General features: G+C 35.0%; 1 protein-coding gene across 1 annotated transcript in view; it reads left to right on the top strand.

Moving 5' to 3' along the window:
- The window catches only part of LOC118694662 (dynein axonemal heavy chain 5-like), a 149,647-nt gene that overhangs the window by 21,873 nt on the left and 106,698 nt on the right, over positions 1-21,076 (top strand). Inside the window, exons 20-36 of the mRNA XM_054517570.1 lie at positions 493-632; positions 2,272-2,423; positions 4,567-4,774; positions 5,431-5,518; positions 5,629-5,752; positions 5,868-6,031; positions 7,162-7,254; positions 8,408-8,611; positions 10,388-10,468; positions 10,551-10,955; positions 11,101-11,219; positions 12,699-12,835; positions 13,881-14,043; positions 16,499-16,610; positions 16,933-17,061; positions 18,429-18,628; positions 18,732-18,885. Coding sequence (XP_054373545.1) covers positions 493-632; positions 2,272-2,423; positions 4,567-4,774; positions 5,431-5,518; positions 5,629-5,752; positions 5,868-6,031; positions 7,162-7,254; positions 8,408-8,611; positions 10,388-10,468; positions 10,551-10,955; positions 11,101-11,219; positions 12,699-12,835; positions 13,881-14,043; positions 16,499-16,610; positions 16,933-17,061; positions 18,429-18,628; positions 18,732-18,885 — 2,673 coding nt within the window. The remainder of the gene's footprint in view (positions 1-492; positions 633-2,271; positions 2,424-4,566; positions 4,775-5,430; positions 5,519-5,628; positions 5,753-5,867; positions 6,032-7,161; positions 7,255-8,407; positions 8,612-10,387; positions 10,469-10,550; positions 10,956-11,100; positions 11,220-12,698; positions 12,836-13,880; positions 14,044-16,498; positions 16,611-16,932; positions 17,062-18,428; positions 18,629-18,731; positions 18,886-21,076) is intronic.

Here is a 21,076-nt window from a genome sequence, read left to right as displayed (position 1 = left end):
GTTGTAGAAATTATGGTTGAAATGTGGCATTTTTTGTACTAATGATTCCATAATGGACAACTAGAACATAGCTTTCAAATTTATGCAGCATCTTAAAAACATCTTAAAAGCAACTTTAGTGCCCTCAAAAGTGTAGAGATTAACCTTCACAATATTTCTCCCCAATTACTGATGGAGGAACTGAGATGAAAAGGCAAATTAACTTCCAGAGAATGTAGCTGCAGAACTAGAATTAAACTTGGGAAGTCTTGGGAGCCAAGAGATTAGGCCACAGTGAAAGAGTCACAAGAAATTGAAATCAGTGTAAGATATTGATTGATTAATACTTTGGGAAACTCATATATTTCTAGAGGATGCTGAAGAAGAGATAAATATTTTAAAATTCCTCTCCAGTCATTTACATGTCTTTGTGTGATCCAGTTACATCACACTACATGTAAGTACCAAACTAGTGTCTCATTTTCTATTTCTTTTTTTCACTGCTACATGAAGGAGTTATTTGTAAACTTAGACCCAATGGTCCTGGAAGTACTTTATGAGGCAAAATACCTGAGAAAAATGCATTTTGAAGTTCCAGATGTTGTCCTTGGCTTGTGTGCAGATGAAGAACAGATTAAAAGACATCAAAGGGAGTGAGTGAGCACTTTTTGGATTTGTTTCTCATCTGCAAATGGAAATCCCTACTTTTGAATCTGTTGCATATATTGCTTTTGATTTATTTTAATTTTTATCTTTGATGGAATTTAATTGAATTTTAATTGCTTTCCCCTGTATTTCCATATTAACATGCAGTTGTTCCTATTTAGAGACATATCTCATTACTTGGAAATGCCTACATGTTTTTGTTTTGTTACTTCAACAGCTGCTCTCTAAGTAGAGCTCCTAGGTACTGCTATTATTATTGTTAGAGTGCATCTGTGCACTCTAATATATCAATTACACTCCAAAATATTGCACTTAGCATCAGAAGTTTTTCTTTTTCCTGTTTGTGAAATAAGCTGGAATTAACCACTTGATTACTGCACAAACCAAACATTTGAAAAGGGAGTATCTTGCCTAAATTATAACTTTGTCTCTCATGTTGAACATCTAAATTCACTTTTGTTGATTTAAAATAATTTCTTTCTGTTTCTTGTAACAGTCCAAATCTCTGCTGCGAAAGTTCTTTCATTCACAGGGATGCCAGTTGTTAATTCTAGAACTCTCTATACAGGGATGTTCAGTCTTAAAAAAGCAGTGTTTTGTGAGGACTGTTCTTCATTTCTTAATTAGAATTGGACAAAAAGGGATGAAATTTAAAGAGTTTCATAAATACTTCAACCCTTTCTCTCTTTTTCTGTTGTTGAAATTTTCAGTCTTACAATGCATTATTTTTCATTGATTTTCTGTGGAGTGTTTAAAGACAACTAACCATAAAATTTTAATGTGCAAGACAAACTCTGCATGCTACAGATCTCCAAAAAGCAGCAGCCCCAAATTTTGCCATCCAACAGGAAAAAAAGTACAGGAAATACTTGCATTTAAAAAAGAAAGCCAAACTTATCTTCTACTCTAAAAAACTTTCATACTGACTACCCAAGCAAAGAAGAAATATTTAGAGGTGTAGATTTTTGACTAACAACATTAAAAAAACAGTTCTAGGTATAATGTGAATGTGTTATCTCAGTATATGGTTTGTAACAACGATGTCTAAAGTAATGATTTTAATCTGGTCCAAAACACAGCTATTTCTGTGTTTGCAGCAGTTCTTGTAAGGAACCCATTATGTATCTGACCTTTGAATTATGTTTGCATCTAATTCTTGTTTATGCAGTTTCTTTGTGTAGCTCCATTTTCATGGAACTGTATTGGTAAGCCTTGCTTCAGAATTTGGACTCTTTTTCTTTGGGATCTGGGATTCTAAGTGGTTTGTATGTAGATTTTCTTATAAGCAATGTAGTTTCTTGCCATATCTTGTGAGATGGAAAGATGGAAACAAAAAAGCCATGTTTTCAATTTTCTGTTTCTATTTTTTTTTTAATTGTAAATAATTTTTCTTGGGAGAAAAATTCTGTCAGTTGATCACTTTGCTGGAGGTACTTATTTCTTCAGTCTGGTTCTGATGTTGGTAAGGACAAAGTGGCCTGGTAGGAGTTAGGAAGAGTTGGGAAGGGTTCTACTTTTAAGATGGGATCAGAACTTGCAAATCTTATTAACAGAAAATGTGTCCAAAATTTTGTGTATTTCAAATATCTGAATTAAGCACATTGGGAGCATGTTCATGTCTTTCAGACTCCAGAACCTGTTGATCAGTTACAAGGAACACCTGAATAGAATCCCTGTCATGCTGAAACCACTGATGAAGCCATGGATAGAACAAATTGAGGGTGCCTTTACCCCAGGCCTGATGCAGCTGTCCTGGACTTCTTTGAACATCAGTAAATGTAGGTAATAGGAGAAGTGGTGAGCCATTCACACTGTGAGGTGTCTGCATTTATTTTTGCTTCTCTGTGAAAAATGTGTTTGTGGACTGATCTTTTCACTTTAGGTGGATAATTTTAGCCCAACTGCGACAAGAATGTGAGACAAGATATTGGATATGGGTATTTTAATAATATCTTTTCTATAAAAAACCTCTTCAGAATTTATGCTGAACATCCTAAAAGTGGCATATCTGAAGTCAAGGTTGCAGATTTCTGCCTAAATACTATTTCTTTTCAAAGAAAACATTTATTAGGCATTGAGATTTTCAACACAACCAGTAAGACACAACCTTAACCCTATCAAATACAGCATAAAATTGATTAACTGTTGTAAAATGTCATTGAAATGGGCATATATAAAACCATCACCAGGACTTTAATGTTGCAGTTTCATGAGAAAACAGTAACTCATGCTTGTAAATTAGCTTTTCAGTTGAGGTTGACTGATGTTAGGCTTTCCCTTCTTCAAAAGGAAAAGCAGCAATATAAACAGGAGCAGGTACAGTCTAAATCTGAAAGTGCAATGTGGCACAGGTTTGTGCAGCTGTTTATTTATGACTCTGCCATGTGGCACTGGTGCACAGGGCTCTGACCAATGCTTAAGGCAGGGCTGGTCACCTTTCAGCTTTACTTGGCCTTTGCCTGACCAGAGCACAAGAACCAAATGGCAAGGGTTTCTTATATTTGTTTTCTAGCTCTAAAATGAATTTTTGTGTTCAATGTTTTGCATTTTTTAACACGTTTTAGTAACACATGATAAGGAAAGTCTTTACAATAGTATTTATTTATTTATTTATTCATTTAGGTACTCTCTGCACTGCGTTAAGTATTTGAATAGGTATAATTCAGGTTGTAATGGTTCTTTGTATCACCATTGGTTCTGGTGGAAACTGTCCCTGTTGAACAATTTAGATGTAATACAGGGCTGTTTTAATCTGAGCTGTTTCCTGCTGCTGAAATGCAATTACACCTAGAAGGGAATTCTTTTCTCGAGTGTATGCACTGTGTCTTTTTGAAGACCGGCAATGTCTGACATGCCCAAAATGTGTGTTGGAGACCTAAAAATTAGCCTCTGGTTTGGTGTTCACAAAATAGCTCTTACCTGCCACAAGTGTGCTGAACTCAAGCCTAATGTCTTATGTGTCTTTTTTCCATTTAAGAGAACTCCATCTAGAAATATAGGAGTCCGTAGTTGCCTTCTCGACTAAAACTCAGGAGACACCGTAGAAAAATAGATTTAGGGCTACTGAATTTATATATTAAAAAAAATCTAGGGAATTTGTTTGACTGCTTTTCTGTTTTAGACAATAAAAAGTCAAGTTTCATCATTAACTTCCTAGTAGCAAGAAATGACATTTCCCACTTAAAACATCAGCACTTGGACAGCCCTGTCACACTTCTGTGCCTTAGATTTTGCGGTGATTTCTTTCTACATATAGTAGAAGTTTACATACATATACTTATATATATAAAATTTTATTGTAATAATAGTGACAAAGGACATAAGGTGCTGTATTTCTTTCTATTTTGCAATGGAAGTATGAAGGGAAGAATTTTTTCAGTCTATTCAGAAACAGCAGAAGCAGTTAATTTTATCTTTAGTTTAATAAACACATTTGTTAAAGCAATAAGTTTATCTGTTTCTAAAGTAAATTAGGTCATACGTATGAAAGAAGAAATCTAATGGTTTAACAAGTCTTGGCTGGGGGAATTTTAGTCATTTAATTTATAAGTTAATTGCAATGGTGAAGTACAGTACTTTGCTATGCATGTATGTGTGAGAACCAAAATAATTTTTGGGCACTGGCATCCTTTATGTTTTCTGTTCTGTTTTGTTGATCCTTTTCATTACAATGTTATTAGCAAAAAGAAGAGATATTTTGAAGAATATTGGTCTGTTTATTATGAGATGGTTGGATATAAAGATTAATAAATACAGCAAGTCCATCATGTTTCAGGCCTTCATTTCATATTTCATTGCCATTAAATCCTCATTTTATTATAAAGCCTGGGGGGAGGCAGGAGTGGATGGGAGGAAGGGGAGATGAGACGTAGGAGGTCTGTGTTTTGCATTGATTTGTTTTCATTTTTTATCCTTGTTTAGTTATTCAGAATGTTTACAGTACCCTGAGGGAGTTGGACTATGTAGTCAAAGCAGCGTCCGATACCCTGGAATGCAGAATTGAAAGAATTCTGAAGGACATGTCAAACACTGCTCTGATAGTTTTGCCAGAAGATGAACCAATAGATGTGACTTCTTTCTTGGAACAGATAGAAAAGCTTGCTGCCTCTACTGCTCCCAAACTGTCTCAGTAGGTTTCTTAATTTCTTGAAAGCCATTTTTGGGAGGGTTTATTTACTTACTACTTTTGTATGCATAGAGGTTTTACTTTTAAAACGTTATTGTAACAGAGTACTAGTCTAGAGAAAAGTGATAGTCTTAGGATGCAGGGGAGAAACTTCTAAGTATCTTGAGCACAGCAGTTGTAAAATAGCATAGTATTGGCATTTAGCATTTATTTAGCCTTTCTTACATTTTTTCTTATAGCATTCTAATAAGTAGCAAGAAAAATTGAAATGGATAAGACTTGAAATCTCATCCACATGTTAATTGCTTGTTTCTTAATACTTCTTTTGTTTTTATTTTAATCATTCTGATTTCACAGCTTATCTTACTGCCTCATCATGATAAACGTGATTTATTAGCTATAGCTGGAAAAAACAATTAAAAAAATTATTATGAAGTCCGGTTGAATCAGATATAATAGGATCTGACAAATGGGTTTGATTTTAGTCAGCAAGTTTTAAAATCTCTACATGCCCAAGGAATAGGAACAAACAGAAAAACATTGAAAGGGCATTTCCCTGCACACAAGTGCAGTGGGACAAGGGGTGTGTGCCTGGGAAATAACAAAGGGTATTCCTTATGTTTGATTCCCTATGGGTGACTGTAAGGTTCTTTTTGTAGGCAGAGCCAACAAGTGGAATGCTCTGTGTATGAACTTATAGATATTCTTAAGCACAGTCTAAAAGCAGATGCTGGAAGAACTCTGGAGGTAAGACTTCTACAATGTAAAAAAAAAAAAGCCTAGTCAGATATTTGATATTTCATTTATGTGCTGAATAATTTGGTTATTTACCCAAAAATATTCATTTCACTGTTCAGGATTCCTTTGCCTGTACACATTTTGACATGAAACAGAAAACACGCTGCCAAGAATGCTTGTCCTGTAGCTACTATAACCTGATGGGACAGCTTTGTCAGAAGAATACTGACTCTTTGATCAGATGTGAGTCTGGTTTTTTCAGATATGTTTAATTTTTTAAATAAAACTTTAAGATTTTTTTACCCCCAAGCTTATTATGGTAAAACCAATTTCTCACTTAAATATTACATTTATTTAGGCATGAAGATTTCTTTGGAGTCCTTAAGACATCGACTGCATGTTATTGACTCCAGGTATCAGACAACTAAGTTTGTAGAGGCACACAGGGTTCCTTTGTTCAGAACTGAAATTCAACTGGCTATTCCAAATATTGTCTTGAGACCAAGTCTTGAAGATATTCAGGTAATAAAATAATTTGACATCTCAATCATCTACAATAAAACATTTATAAATGCATTGTTTTAAAGCAGTATGTGCAAGTTTTAAGAGTGCAGGTTTATATGTGCAGGTACAAGAACTAAAAGGAAGGAGAAGGAAAGGTAAAAAGCCACTTGAGTTCATGATGACAGTGGGTACTAAGGGCATGGAAGCACGGCTCAGGTTTGTTATACAGGCTATTAAAAGGAACTGTTTCGATCAAAACTCAGTAACTGAGTAATTCACAAACCTCTACTTAGAGGCAAACATTTCAAAATGAGTGAAAAAGTAAAAATGAATGCCATCAGTACAGCCTGACTTTCTAGTCTCTTTTAACTCTTTCAGAATTTAAAGTCAGTTTAAAGTATCATTCATAAATTCAGTAGTAGTGAAATGTAAAGAAAAATATTACCAGCCTAAATCCCTAAACTGAAAAAATTTAAACACTCTTTTAAACTTATACTAGTTTAGCAAAATTTTTACACATATTTGCAATATCCTATGATGTCTGAAATTATTCAGAGTATTAGTTGTTTATGGTGTTGATTTCTGGACTTTTTATTTAACATAGTGACTGTCAAGATCAGTAGCTGAGTTATTTCTCAAGTTTCTTGTGCAGCCTTAATGGTGTTGTCAGTAAGAAATAAGGCCACAAAGTGTGATTTTAAAATACCATACATAGAGGAAGTCATCTGATCATTTCTGTATCTGCCTGTATAGATTACAGACTATACTATCACAAATTCAGGCAAATGTATTCAAGCATTCTGGTGTGAACATGAAAACCATTATTAATAACACATAACAATGTTTATAAGCAGTTTAAAGGGAAATAGTACTTGAACTATATTATAATCCCCAGTGATTCATGATTACTGTTCATAAAGGTCTCTTTTGCTTGAAAACCACATAAACTTGGAAGGACTGTAATAAAACTTTATGGAGTACTCTTTCCCCTTACAAAATGTGATTTTGGGTGATCCTATGTCATGCTTCTTAGAGCATTTCCTTTAAAGACAGAGGTACAATTTTTCAGCCTTGGTATTGTTGGGATGATCATCCCCCACCCACATAATATCTCTGTGAGCTCAAGATGAATGTTTCATTTTTTTCAGAGTGCTGTAAACAAAGCAGTAAATATCATTCTATCAGTAGCCAAAGATATTCCCCTGTGGAAATTTGCTTACTTACATCATCAACAGCAGCAGGTGAGTATTTTACTTTGATTATTTAAAAAATTTGGTATTTTGCTTAGCATTTCTTAAGATTATATTCTGTACCAATACTTTGACTTGTTACCTGGTGGATCTTACTGTTAAGTGAAAGCCTAGTTTTTAATTTCTATGCCAATTAATAAAACATAGGAGTAATAGTTCATAAATCTTATGTTTGGTAGTTTCTAATATTAAAATCAAAAGTTGCTTAAAAAAAAATCTTTTAAATAGACTGTTCAAATATAATGATGATAGTGTAGAACAAACATTATGTGTAAGTTCTACCAGCTGAATATAAATTATTATCAATCTTCCCAGGTGAAACCTCTAAAGTTAAACTGCAAGCCTTCATATGACATCTATAATACTACAGTTAATACAGTACAAATATTTTAACTGGCATCAAAATTAGTACTAAAACCTTGGGAAGGTCTGAGGTTTAGATAGTAACTGAAATTTGTTGAAGGATAAGAATGCACAGTACTGGTAATCATGTGGGCTTCATTGTCTCACCTAGAAACAAAATATAGATGTATAAAGATCTGTGCTGAAAAGTGTCTTTGTAAAAATATTTTCTTTTGTTGATATGACATGAAAAGCAGATCAGCTAATTTCAGTGAAAAAACTCACATTCAAGTCCTGCAAATAAATAATAATTAAAATTAAGAAAAAAAAAAGAAGAACTAGGAGAGAGTTGACTGAACTCTGTTCTGTTAAGCAGAATGTTAGCTTATTTCCAAGCATCCAACTCTCTACTGCCTCCAGGACTTTCTATGGTCAAGAATGGGCATAGATTGTAATTCTACAATAAAGAAGGTAGAAAGACTTTAGCAGATGTGTAGGAGGAGAAAACAGCACAATTGTACTTGTATATGGTGCATATTTGACTGATGTAATTCAGAAATGATTAATACAGAACTCTGCATGAAAATTTTTTATAAAATCAGCTTTAACACTAGAACTATAGCTCTGTAAAAATCCAAGCTGTGAACAGGGAGTCTCCCTGAGGATGTTTCTCTGCACTTTCTGTCTGTTCTTAGAAGTACTTACTATCTTAGCCTCATTGCATATTCTGTAATTTAAAAATAAAAAATGAAATCCCAAGCAAACTAGTGGACATTTTTTTTTCTTGTTTAATTTATACCAGGTTGAACAAGCTGTTGCTTTAGAGTCAGGTGATGAGAGCAAACTCACCAGCGTGGTGGCACTGAAACCTTTAGACAAGCAGATCATCGAACATAAGGATGTAAACAAAGTTGTGATCCAACTAAATACAATTATTTTGGCTCTTAAAACTGAAGCACTGGTTCTTCTGAAGACCTTTTCTGAGTTTTTGGACATCTGGAACAAGGTTAACTACAAGCTCAATAGAATACGTTGCTGTGTTGTAAAATCTAAATACTTTTAAAAAAAGAAGGTTGTTGGTTGCCTAAGGAGTCTGTGCTCAGTAGGAAGCATTGGTTTCATGGTAGAATCCATACATCCATAATTCCTGTCTGGTCTTGTGTTGACCAGAAGTTGCAAATCTTTACCAATTAAAGCATCTAAGAAAGAAAGCAGAAGTAAATGAAGGAATTTTGGAGCAAGCTTATGTTTTCATGTATTTATCCATCTTTCTCACAGCATCTTGTCTGCAGGTGTTATGAAAAACAATAGTTAAGCAGAATCTCTTAGAAATTGGAGACTACAAAAGCTATTCTTGAATATTAAACTGAGTAGTTCTTCTCAAGCAATCACTGCTGAACAATATTTTTCTATTTCTTCATACACACACACACACACGCGCACAAAAAGATAACCTCTATCTAGGAAATCTTTCAGCAATGAAAGTTCAAAAGCGGAAGTGAATCTGGGCTGATGGAGTTATCTTCATTAGGAAGTGGGTCCAGTCACATAAATGGTAAAGGTCTGTGGAGTATTTTGTCAAGAGATTCATCATGAAATAAAACATTCTGACTAGTGAAATTCAGCTCTATGAATGGACAGCTACTGGTCTCACCTATCAGAGGTACTTTAGGAAGGCCAAGAAACAAGCAATCAAAACAGGAGTAATCTTATCTTTGCTCACTATTTTTAACTTCTCCTTCCTAAATAAACCCTTAAGTTACCTCATTCTCACAGCTGAGTCTTCTGTCTGAGAGAGGGCATTTTCACCTTTTTGTGGCTTCTGAAGTTCCAAAGCTTAAAGCCCTGTTTGCTTTGAGCTAACTACATGTTGGTGGCATGTAATTTCACCCAGACAGACACAATCAGATTGGGCGATGCAGACAAATGATGTTTCTTTTTTACTAAAACCTTCTAAAATAATTAAATAACCTTGTTCTTTAACTTAAAATTCCTCAGGAGTTGTCACTGTTCCCCCCACCTTTACAATCTCTGTTGGTCCTAGAGGTGCAAACAGATTCTCAGGGATCTCACAGTGCAGACTGCAGGGGAATATCACTGGGAGGGGTGAATATCATCTGTTTGTAATTGAACTGAGAATCTTGCACATTTGTTGAGCTGGCGACACTGATTTCTCACCTCTGCAGAGACTGGTCTATCTTGTGAAAAGGAAGGATGCTCAATGCTCTATTGCCTATAAACAATCTTCAAGAAGCTAAATGCCGTCTCTCCCCTTAGATCCAACCTTCCCTGCCAAACTGTTTTCTTCAAATGGCCAGGAGGCCATCTGCACCTAGAAACTGCAGTTTAATGATGCTATTTCAGGAAGAGTGAAGATAAATGAGTGCAATTCCTCCCATTTAAGTACTTGTTAGAAGATGTGAACTGCTTTCATGGGGTTACAGACAGAAGGAAGACTAGGAAGGAAATATTTCCCACAAAATTTTAGCACCTACATTGTAAATCCTGTCGTAATATTTGGATGGATAAGGGATATCGTGACCTGTGTCAGTTTCTGAGTTACAGATTTCAAGTTCTTTAAAGACTATTGTGCAAAAAATAAGAGTCAGGAAAGGCAGTTCCAGTAAAATAATTTGTGCTTATACTAATTAATGCTTATATCTCAATTCCTTTTACGGAGGGAACATTTTGTGTTTGTACAATACATCAGGCAGCTGGGTGCTGTGTAGGTTATTATAATACCAATGCTAAATATTCATTAAAATAAACTTCTTTTAAGTAGGATCCAGAAGAAAAAGTGAAGGAATTTATAGATACTAAACCAACGATGGCTGAATTCCAATCTCAAATCAGATACTTTTCTGTAAGTATTTTATCTTTAATAAAAATGAACTGTCAGATAAACTTCAGTGAAATTAAATGCTGAACACTTGTATTTTTCTTAGCAATTAGAGATGCAAATCAGAGAACTGCCCAATCATTGTGCACTGCAATCAGTGGAAGTTGCAACAGAGTCATTGAAAATAGCATTAATTCAGGAATGCCGCTCAGGACAAAGAACATTTGGATTAGCTTTAAATAAAAAGTCTGCCACGGACGTGGATGAAATTTATTCATTCATTGAAAATGTTAGCAAGAGGTTAAGCAGACCTATCCAGGACCTTGATGATGTACGGGAAGCAATGGAAGCACTGAGGGAGATCCGAGAGAATGAGATTAAAATTGACATGACTGTTGGACACATAGAAGAATCTTATTCTGTGCTTCATAAATACAATCTGCTCTTTCAAGATGAAAATACAGAAAGAGGTGATGGATTGGCCTATGCCTGGAAGAACCTAAACACACAGGTATTATAGTTATGTTATTTCTCAAATCATTATTATCAGCCCTCTTAATATTGAAATGATAGAATAAACCTATTTACCTAATTAATTTTTTGATTTCCCACATTCATTCTTTTGTGCCTGTTTTTTTCTCTTTGTCTGCATATAGGCACAACAAGTTGAGGACTTGCTGCTGAAAGTACAGCCAGTCATGAAAACAGATTTACTGAGAGATGTTCAGAAATTCCAAATTGGCACTGCAGGATTTTATAAAGAATATGATGAGAAGTAGGTGACCTGTATTGTGATACAATTATGCTTCATTAGTGATTGTTTGAAAATAGTGTATCTAAAGGGCTTCAGAAAATAAACACAGCACAGCATCACTGTATATATTACACCTGAAGAAAGGCCTAATTTCAGAATTATATAAGGTGGGCATCTTTGACAGTCTAACTGTGAAAGATTCGTTCCTGTAATTTCAGTGCTGGAGTCAGTGATAGTCCATAAGGCCTAATGGATTGTGGGGGGAAAAAAATCACATTCTCAATCCAGATTAAAATGTAATGGTTTTTTTGGGGTCTTAATAAAGCTCTTTGGGGGATATTTAACAATAAGTATTAAAACAGTGTCTTGGATGTGACTGGAGATACCAGTTCTCGATATGTCTAAATTCACTGTCTTGCTCAGCCTTACTTTTAAACTTACTTTATCACTTTTGAAGGTGTAAATTGTGGTTTGTTGGATGCTCCTACAGCAGCAAAGAAAGAGAGACAGGATTTGGCTTGACCCATTATGGCTCTAGGACAATACCTGACCTTTGAGGGCTTCCCTCCTCCTCCTTTGGTGACCTCAGAGCAGCCTGGTTCCCACTGGACCATGTCTCATACTGGTTACCTTCCCTAGACCTGCCCCAGACCCTGCTTTACTGACTCACCTTCCTGCTTGACCTTGGTCCTGTGTAATTATTGTGGACTCAGCTAAAGACCTGGACTATCATTGAGCCTGATTACCACCTTGAGGGCCCTGCTTTTCCTGCTCAGGTTCTGTGGGATCATGCCTTGGCTGCTTTTGCTGACTGTTTCTGCTTTCATCTCCTGGTCCCATTTCCCTTGCCAAGCAGCCAGCCTGCTCTGCCTTCTGCCCATCTGCCTGGATTTCTTTCTAGAAATAACCATGGCACAACAGAGGATGACAGAATTCTCGTCCCAAAATATTATGATATGGCCAAGAAGTGGTCCCAAGTGTAAAAACTGGGAATTGCAAAACTGGGACTGCAGGAAACACAGTCCTATGGCTGAAATGTGCTCATTAGGCAAAATGGTATTTTTTCTGATATTTTTATGACTATTTAATTATGGTTCTCATGCCAACTACACAGTTTTCACTCCTGATTTATGTATCTGCTATCTTCCCCCTTTTAAAATAGAAATGAAAATAATTATTAAAATTTGTTTTACAGCAGAAACAGGAAATAACAAAGATAAAATATTTGCAGATCTTTAGCTGTTTGTAAGATGTATGGTAACACAGATGAATTTTTTTATTGGAAAAGAAATTGGACTTTCTTTCAGGGACTACTGAATATGTAATCTTGGTACACTGAATAAGTGCTGTATTTTTTCTTTTAGTGTCTTGTGAGAATTTACAGAAAAAATGTTAAAAAATATTACATTATGTTCAGTAAGTATGGTTTGGGTTCTGTTGCGCTTCTTTGTGAAACCTGTATGATTGGCAAATTCACTGAATGTTTTTTGGTTTTTGCAGGAGTCCCAGTGAGGACAATATTCCTCCCCATGAAGCAAGTGACAGATTACAGATCTTTCAAGCTAAATTTGATGAACTGTGGAGGAAGTACCTCTCTCTTTCTAATGGGGAAGAATTATTTGGTCTTTCCATCACAGGTAGTTTCTCAGGGGATAAGGGTACCTGTTTCTAGGCTATTAAATTTTTCTCATGATTGCTACTAAATGCATGGAGATTTAGAAAAATTGCAGAAAAATTCCTTGCAGACAAATCTCCTTGTAGTAAATTATTATAGTCTTTCCTATGAAAAGCAGCTAGGTGAAACTGGCTCTCGGTGTGCACCTACATAAACATCAGGTGGAAAAATACTGCACTGCTCTGTGTGTCTCAGAGTACAGATGCGTAGCTCTCTTGCTTTTTCTGTTCAGAGCTAAGCACATTTCCTGCCAGTATTCTGCCCTGTACAAATTTGGGAAACATGTTGCCAAAGTATTCAAATTGTCCCTGCTCCAGTTGCATAATGAATTCCCTTGGGCTATGCAACTGCTCTGTAATGTCCTTATGCCTCCTAGTCAGACACAATTCCTTTGGAAGATTGTGGTGTGAACTACAGCAGAATGTATGATAAGCACTTTAATTTGTGCATACTAAATTGAGTGTATTTTCTTGTCTGAGGACATATGCAGTAATCCAATATATTTTGCTAGGAATTCCAAAAGATATGAGAGAAAGTAACTAAAACATTTATGTTAAGGATGCCCATTTTAAATTCTTTTATTGTCTATTATATTCTACATATTTCATTTGAAAGCACACCCATCGTCCCCAAACTCTGCCTCTTAAGTAATTAGGGTAAATTGACATAGGGGACATTTAGGTTCTTGCTAAAATTATATTGTATTTCATTGACATTTCATCTACTTTTCAACATTGTTTCCCTCAATTATGAGATTACTGCTACAGAAGAATATTGATTAAAAAAATCAGCTATCTAAACAATTACTGTGCATCAAAATCTGTTGTAATCATAATATAAGTGGAAAAGTTTGTCTTCCTAGACACTATCTAGAAAACTGCAAGTCTGATTTCATTCATTTATTAAATAACATTACTAGAAATGCATTGATTCTTATGTTCATGAATACATTTGACATGAACACCTAATTAACATGCATGAATTTCCAATTTTAAAATTTGAAACAGAGTATCCTGAACTCCACAGAATTAAACATGAACTTACCTTGCTTCAGAAACTTTACAGTCTTTATGATACAGTTACTTCCAGTATTGACCGATACAATGAAATGCTTTGGAATGATTTGAATATTGAAAAACTTAACAGTGAGCTCCTGGATTTTCAAAGCAAGTAAGTTGGTTTTTGGTTGAAGTACATGCAATTTGTGTTTCTAGTTCTGCTTTTTAATCAGCTTGTGAAAATTTCTCTGAGAGGCTGAAGAACGTTGGTCCATCTCGTGCTCAGTGTTGGGCACAGCTGCACTGTGGTGCAATATGCAGCTGGTTTGTGAGTCACCTGAGCCTTGTTGGGGTGTACTGACGTGGTAGGCTGTAGCTTATTCAATAAACAAGGTGCACAAACCTGTGTCAAGGTGGTTGTAAGTATAAATAACTTTCAAAGCTGATTTTATACGGTACCTTCTCAGTGATTTCGTTTACAGCTAATTAATTCTTAGTCCGTGATATTACATGGAATTTTAAACCTATTGTTTACTTCTGCACATTTGTCTAAATTGTAATTGTTATTTCAAGAAGGGTAAATAGCCACACTAAATTCTGAGGGCTTATTTATGAAGTTTGAAGCAATAATGTTTTCCACAAAAAAACTGACTGAGCTGTCTTTTAGTCATTAATTTGAAAAAAAAACCCCTCTTTTAAAAATAAGAATAGTAAAAATGAATGTATGTGAAATGTAACTGCATTTGGACAATGTAAGTCTTCATCTCATTTCAGTAGAATTCTGGAATCTGCATCATAGTTTTTTCTGCAGTTGATTAAATTTTATGGTCTGTAGGACTTTTCATGCTTCTTTCTCCAGAACCCTGAAGGAAGCCATTGCACAGCAAAAGTTTTCATTTATGTGTTTCTCTTTGAACTTCATGTGTGACATTTTTGTTTTTCCTCTGAAGTGTTGAGCTATATTTGGAGCACTGTGACAACCAATAGGCAATAAATGCTTTTTTTTGTAATACAAGTCCAACCCAGTACTATCCTTCTTTTGGCAGTTTGCTAACATTATTGCATCAAGCTATTCTCTTTAAAGGCAGAGAAATTGAAACAACATACAGGAACATAACAGAAATAGCTAAGGTGATATGCTGTGTTAAGAAAGAAGCAGAAATGCTGGAAGTGCAATTACTGCTTTAGATTAATTGTAAAGATATGCGTAGTTGTTTAATGTAATTTTGTTTTGCTACCTTTTAAAAATCCTAATATAATAGACAATTTATAATCATGAAAATAAAAGTACAAAAAAAACCCTGTAGGTAAAAATAAATCTATTAGAAAGAAATAATAAGAAGAAATATTTAGAGAGCATTATAGAAGTTTATAATAACACTTGGAGAGAAGTTTCCCTTTATATTTTACTGTGATACAGTGTATAGAGAATATCCAGTAAATTTAGGACAGAAATGTAAACCTGATCAATGGAGTAGTTTTTTAACATAATGTGCAGCTCATGAAATTTGCTTTCAGAAGACATTGTTGAGACTAAGAGAAAGGAAAAAGTTATTTGAATTTTTTTAAAGATTACCATTTTTATTACCAAGCTGAGAGATCCCATTTCCAATAGCCAACCCTAGACAAGTTTATTAGATATTACTTGCTAAGCCTCAGGATAGAAGTAGCCAGGAACTGCACCTTAAAGCCTTCTTGATGCAAGGCAGAGTATAAATTTTCCATTCTGCAATGCTTTTCTCCAGCATATTTAATGCTATCTACTGTTAGATTCAAGATGAAAGACTATACGAAAGACTAACTGTCATGGCAGTTATTGTAGTGCCATGACAGGATGCATTTGTTCATCTGCCTCTCACCAGCAAGCAGTGAAGAATTTGCACATGTTCCAGCATTGTGTGACAGATCTGTCTGATTCTGAGCTGTGAAAAATGGAGAACTTTTTTGAAGGAATTTGTCATTATGGGGAGGTTTTATGCAGCTTTTAGTTTCTGGAACTGAGCTGTAAGAGAACTGCTGTCAGTCTTTGGTCCAGAGCTTTGGCAGATGAAAATTGGCAATTCTGGTTTAGAAGGGAGAGGTGCTGTGACTATTCACAGTACAAGAGGTTCTTCATTTTAAATTTGCATAAAGGAAATTTTTGCTTTGAGTATCTTTCATACAAACCAGGTATGAATTAAGAGTTGTTTGATTGAAACAGAAGTTTTTTCCTCTTTGCAAGCAGAATAGTTTTAGTTTAGGATGTACTTTATTTTACTGGGAAAATATATGTTGTTTAATCATTTTACCTCTTTACAAGATGAGGTGCATTTTCAAATTTTACTAAAACAATGACACTGCAGGAACTTAATTTCAGGTATGGGTTTGCACATGAAATTAACTTCCTTTAATTCAAACTGAAATAGAAACCAAACCATTCCAGTGTAATTTGTGCTGTCTTTTAGCAGTGTTTCCTGCCTGCAGTCACAAATGACCAGCTATATATAATATTACCAGCTTGCAGCTGGATTTTTTATTTGCAGTCTACTGGTCAACTCATTGAAAAATTGCAATATATTGTACTATTTAGTGGTGGATGGTGATTATTAATAATAAAATATTTTTCTTTCTTTTTGTGCTTTTTAAAGGATCCGAAAGTTACCAAAAGCATTGAAGGAGTGGCAAGCTTTTCAAGACCTAAAAAAAAAAATTGATGACTTCACTGAGAGCTGTCCTTTGCTTGAAATGATGAAAAACAAAGTATGTTCAGCATAATAATTTGGAGATAAGAGTCACTTGAGAAACTCTACTGAAGGACATGTTATATGACTACAAGATGCTTTCCATAATTCTTTTTTGTAGATAAAAGCAGCTGTATTTATAGCAAAAAATCTAGTTAGGCTTAGTTATAGAAAAATAAACCAAAAGACTTTGTAATGTGATTAGAATAACTACTAATGCTTCCAGTGGAATAGAAGTCAAGACTCTCCTATTTGTTTAACAGATGCAGTGCAAAACATGATCATTCTAGACCTAAAATTAATACAATTTTTGAAAATCTCATCCCTTTGGACTTTTCTAGGCAATGTTGTCAAGACACTGGGAAAAAATGGCACAAGTAACTGGGCATCACTTTGATGTTGACTCTGAAAATTTCACTTTAAAAAATGTAATGGATGCCCCTTTATTAAAACATAAAGAAGATATTGAGGTATACGTACTTTTCTGTTTTGTTTGGTTGTGGGTTTTTTTTGTAATTATTAATTTGTGATCTGGTGCTTTTGAAATCCTGTTTCTAGTCAGCTTTGTAACATTAAAAAAACTGGTTTAGTTGAAGAATTCCTTTGAAAAAGTGGAGTTTGGTAGTTGGTGTTGGCACTGATAGTTAGTTTAGTTTATTTCCCTCTTATTCTGGTGAAGATTTAAATATGTAGATGGTATTACACTAATCCTTCCATAGGAGGACTTCTGTTGTTTTAATAGTGTGATTCTGTCATGCTTCTGATTTAGGGTCTGCCTACTTATATATTTTTTTCTTCCCTTTAAATGTCTAACCAGAGAGGAAAAATAGTTGATGTAAGACTGATCCTGTTAAGTGCTAAAAATACTTGGAACACAGTAGAAGAGGAGTATATGGGGTTAAAAAAGAATGAAGTTGTTTTGTATTTCAAAAGTGACCCTTCACAAGAGTACAGATAGATGAGAAGGCATATGGAATGTGCACAAGCTGCAAAGCCATTGTCTCCTCTGTTTTGGGGACAGAAGTTGTCTAGCAAGTGCCTTAGCTTCATGCTTGTTAGCTTTTACAAGAACAAAGTACAGCTAAAACTAAAGAAGTAAAACCCCAAATGTTTCTAATTTCGGTTCCGTGGTCACTTAGCTAAATCTGTATTATTTCCAGAGTAGTGACCTCTTTAGTCTTGTCCACACATGAGCATTTTTAGGGCAAAACCATGAAATTAAACCTCCGCTGTACCCAATTCCTGGACAAGAATTTTAGCCTTATGGAAGGTTCAGAGTTCCACCTTACACTTCAGGAAACACTTTAAACCTGCAATAGAATTTTGGGATCCAAATTCCAAAGGATCTGAGTGTTTGATCCTTTTCTCTTTCTCTCTGATGCAATAACCAGCTTTATGACAGTCCTGTTCTCACTGTCTTCAAGAAGCAGCAGACAGGCACATTGTCAGTCTACACTCTGTTCTCGGAATATTTATTGGTTTTGATTGGCAGTGTTTATTTTCTTTAAACTCTTCTGTCAGTTTATTTGATTTCAAATATTAATACATACAGAGAGAAAAAAAATCTTCCTGCAGATTCAATGACTCAGTGAATTTTGTGTGTGTAAGATGCTAGCAGTAGTCAAGATGCAGTATAGCCCATTTAATGTACCTGTTATGTAGTACTAGAATATAATCTTGTTTGAAATATAATAACTTCGAGGTGTTTAAATGTATATTTTCATTAGCCTGAACTTACACTGAGATCTGGATCAAACCAATACATTTTAATAGTCTTTATAAGTGTGCTTTATAATAGCCTTAGATGAATGTAAATGACTATTTTAATTTTACACAGGATATCTGCATCAGTGCTGTCAAAGAAAAGGATATTGAAGCAAAATTGAATCACATCATCAGTGACTGGAGTACTCATACTTTTAGTTTTGGTCAATTTAAAGCTCGAGGAGAACTTCTTCTGAAAGGATCAGATATATCAGAGAAAATAGCTTTGATGGAAGATAGCCTCATGATGCTGGGGTCACTGATGAGCAACAGGTACAAAACTTAATAAACGTACATATTGTATAAATCTAATCAAGCCCCAGGCTGAACAATTACCATCTTAGCTTCTTCTTCCCTTTAACTCATGTTCATGCAGGTATAATGCACCATTTAAGTCCACTATACAACAATGGGTTCAGAAGCTGACCAACACTGCAGAGATAATTGAAAACTGGATTACTGTACAGAACCTCTGGATTTACCTTGAAGCTGTGTTTGTTGGTGGAGACATTGCAAAACAGCTACCTCAGGTATATTGATGTATGATAGTAATATGTTATACCAGGAGATAAGCCACATCACAGAGTTTATTTGCCAGTGCCAACTCATATAAGATTTGTGGGCTGTGCATGAGCAGTTCAGGAGAAGCTTTGCCAAACTAGGATCTGTCTGGTTAAATTGCTTAGAACTTGGTGAAACCTAAAGGAACACAATTGTTTGTAATTCAAGTTTAAATGTTCCTGTCAGTGTGCAATATTAGTGAATTAGTACAGGGCTCAGAACTACTTAATGGCATGAAACTGATTTATTGCTTTTGCCATATGTACAAATATCCCTTTCTTCCTCTGTGCACACGTTTATAGGCTATAATCTGTAATAGAATGACAGATTTTGCATTTCAATTCTGTACTTGCTAGGACTCAGTTTAATGAAGTCCCACAGAGAGATGCTGCCAGGCCTGGGAGCTGTGCATGTGCTAATCTGTGTGAACCATTGCAACCTCTTCAAAAGGCAGTGATGACCTTCCAAGGTAGCAGCTGCACAAGAGCTAAGGAATGATCAGAACAGGAGAGAAGTAGCAGAAAAAAATAATCCTTTTTGTTGTGTCTCCTAATGAGGAGTTTTCATACAGTACTAACAGACCACAGTTCAGTCTTACTGGATAAAACAGTGTAACTAAACAAAGTCATCATTATTGGGAAGTTATTAGATATGAATTTATTTCAGGATACATATTTTATAATTAAAGCTTACAATATCACAAATTAAGATTAATTTTGCAAGCTAAATAAAGCTTTCTCAATTGTTACTTAAACTACAATTTTTTTGTTGTTGTTCATGAGATATGTTTATGTTGTTGGGGCTTATCAGAGAATCAATAAGCAGTTTGTGCAGATGAACAAATGGTACTAAAGCTACTTCTTCCAAGGATGATAGATACATGAACCAATATTCTGGAAAAAAACAAATGTAGTGATTGTCTTTGAAGAAGGAGGAAAAGGAACAGCTTGGTGGAAGAGTAATGAGAAGTGGTTTTAATTGCAATTTCTGCAGTAATGAATACTGCAACAAGTAACTGTTAGCATCTGGAAATTAGCAAGAAGATGAATGATGTTCAGTCAACGTGAATTTGTTAGGAGCAAAACACATTGAAAAAAAATCTAATTTATTTTTAGGGTGGGCAAGGAGCTTTGTGGATAGAGGAAAAACAGTAGTTGCCATATATTTAGATAGGTTTTTGCCATTGTCTCTGATAGTATTACCAAAAAAGGTGTTTTAGCTTGCTGGTGTGCAAAATGAAGAAGGGTAGAATGCATAAACATCAATAACCAATAACTAAAATATTGTATCTGGTTTTGGTGAAAGAAACACACTGACAAATTTGAGAGAGCGTAGAAGAGGGTGCAAGAATGAGGAACTATCAAGGAAGGATGAGGCACAAGAAAAGATTCAACAAACTAGACTTGTTTGACTTCAAGAAAAGGAAAAACTGAAGTGCAAAAGTGATAAGTTTTTTAAAATATAAGGGCTGTTCTCAACAGGAAGGAAAAACATGTCTTGTTCTCAGTATCTGATTTAGCTTAGATATTAGAAGACAGTCACCAGTATCAAAAATTGCCTCGAGAGGCTTCTAAATCTCCATTGAGCATCACTAAACACAAGACAGAGAGATATTTTGGGTATGATCCTGCCTCATATCAGACAAATTGCTTTGGATCTTCTTTTGAGATCTCTTCTAGCTCTTAGATAATTTCTGATTCCATTAACATTTCATTTGTTGTAGGTGAAGAAAGAGTTTTTAATGTTAATATAGCCAGTGTATAAAAATATTTATTTTTCAGCTTTGAGAATTTGTCTTCACCTACACTTGTAATGTGCAAGTGGGGGGCAGCTTCAGACTGGGTATACTGGTTTTGTTCATCAAGTGTTGCTACTAGCAGCTTACATGACATTGCATATTGCTGTTAGGAAGACTATAATTTCTGAGAAAGCTGCTTTTTGAGCTTTCTCATGTGTGTTGGAGTCCTTTTATGTAGAAAATTTTGGTGCCCAACATGAAGTAAGACATTTCCAGAGCTATTCCTATTGTACTATTTCTCTTGCAATTTGAACTCTGGTCAATAATAAGCATGACTACTAATATTCATACATATGTCCTCCAAAGAAGACTTTAACAGCAAGGGAGGTATTAAACTGTTACCCTGTCTGATAGAATTACTT

This window comes from Molothrus ater, chromosome 1 (genome assembly GCF_012460135.2).
Source record: "Molothrus ater isolate BHLD 08-10-18 breed brown headed cowbird chromosome 1, BPBGC_Mater_1.1, whole genome shotgun sequence".
In the NCBI taxonomy this organism is placed as follows: domain Eukaryota; kingdom Metazoa; phylum Chordata; class Aves; order Passeriformes; family Icteridae; genus Molothrus; species Molothrus ater.
Note: the sequence above shows the minus strand (reverse complement) of the source record. Positions and strands in the feature narration are given on the sequence as shown.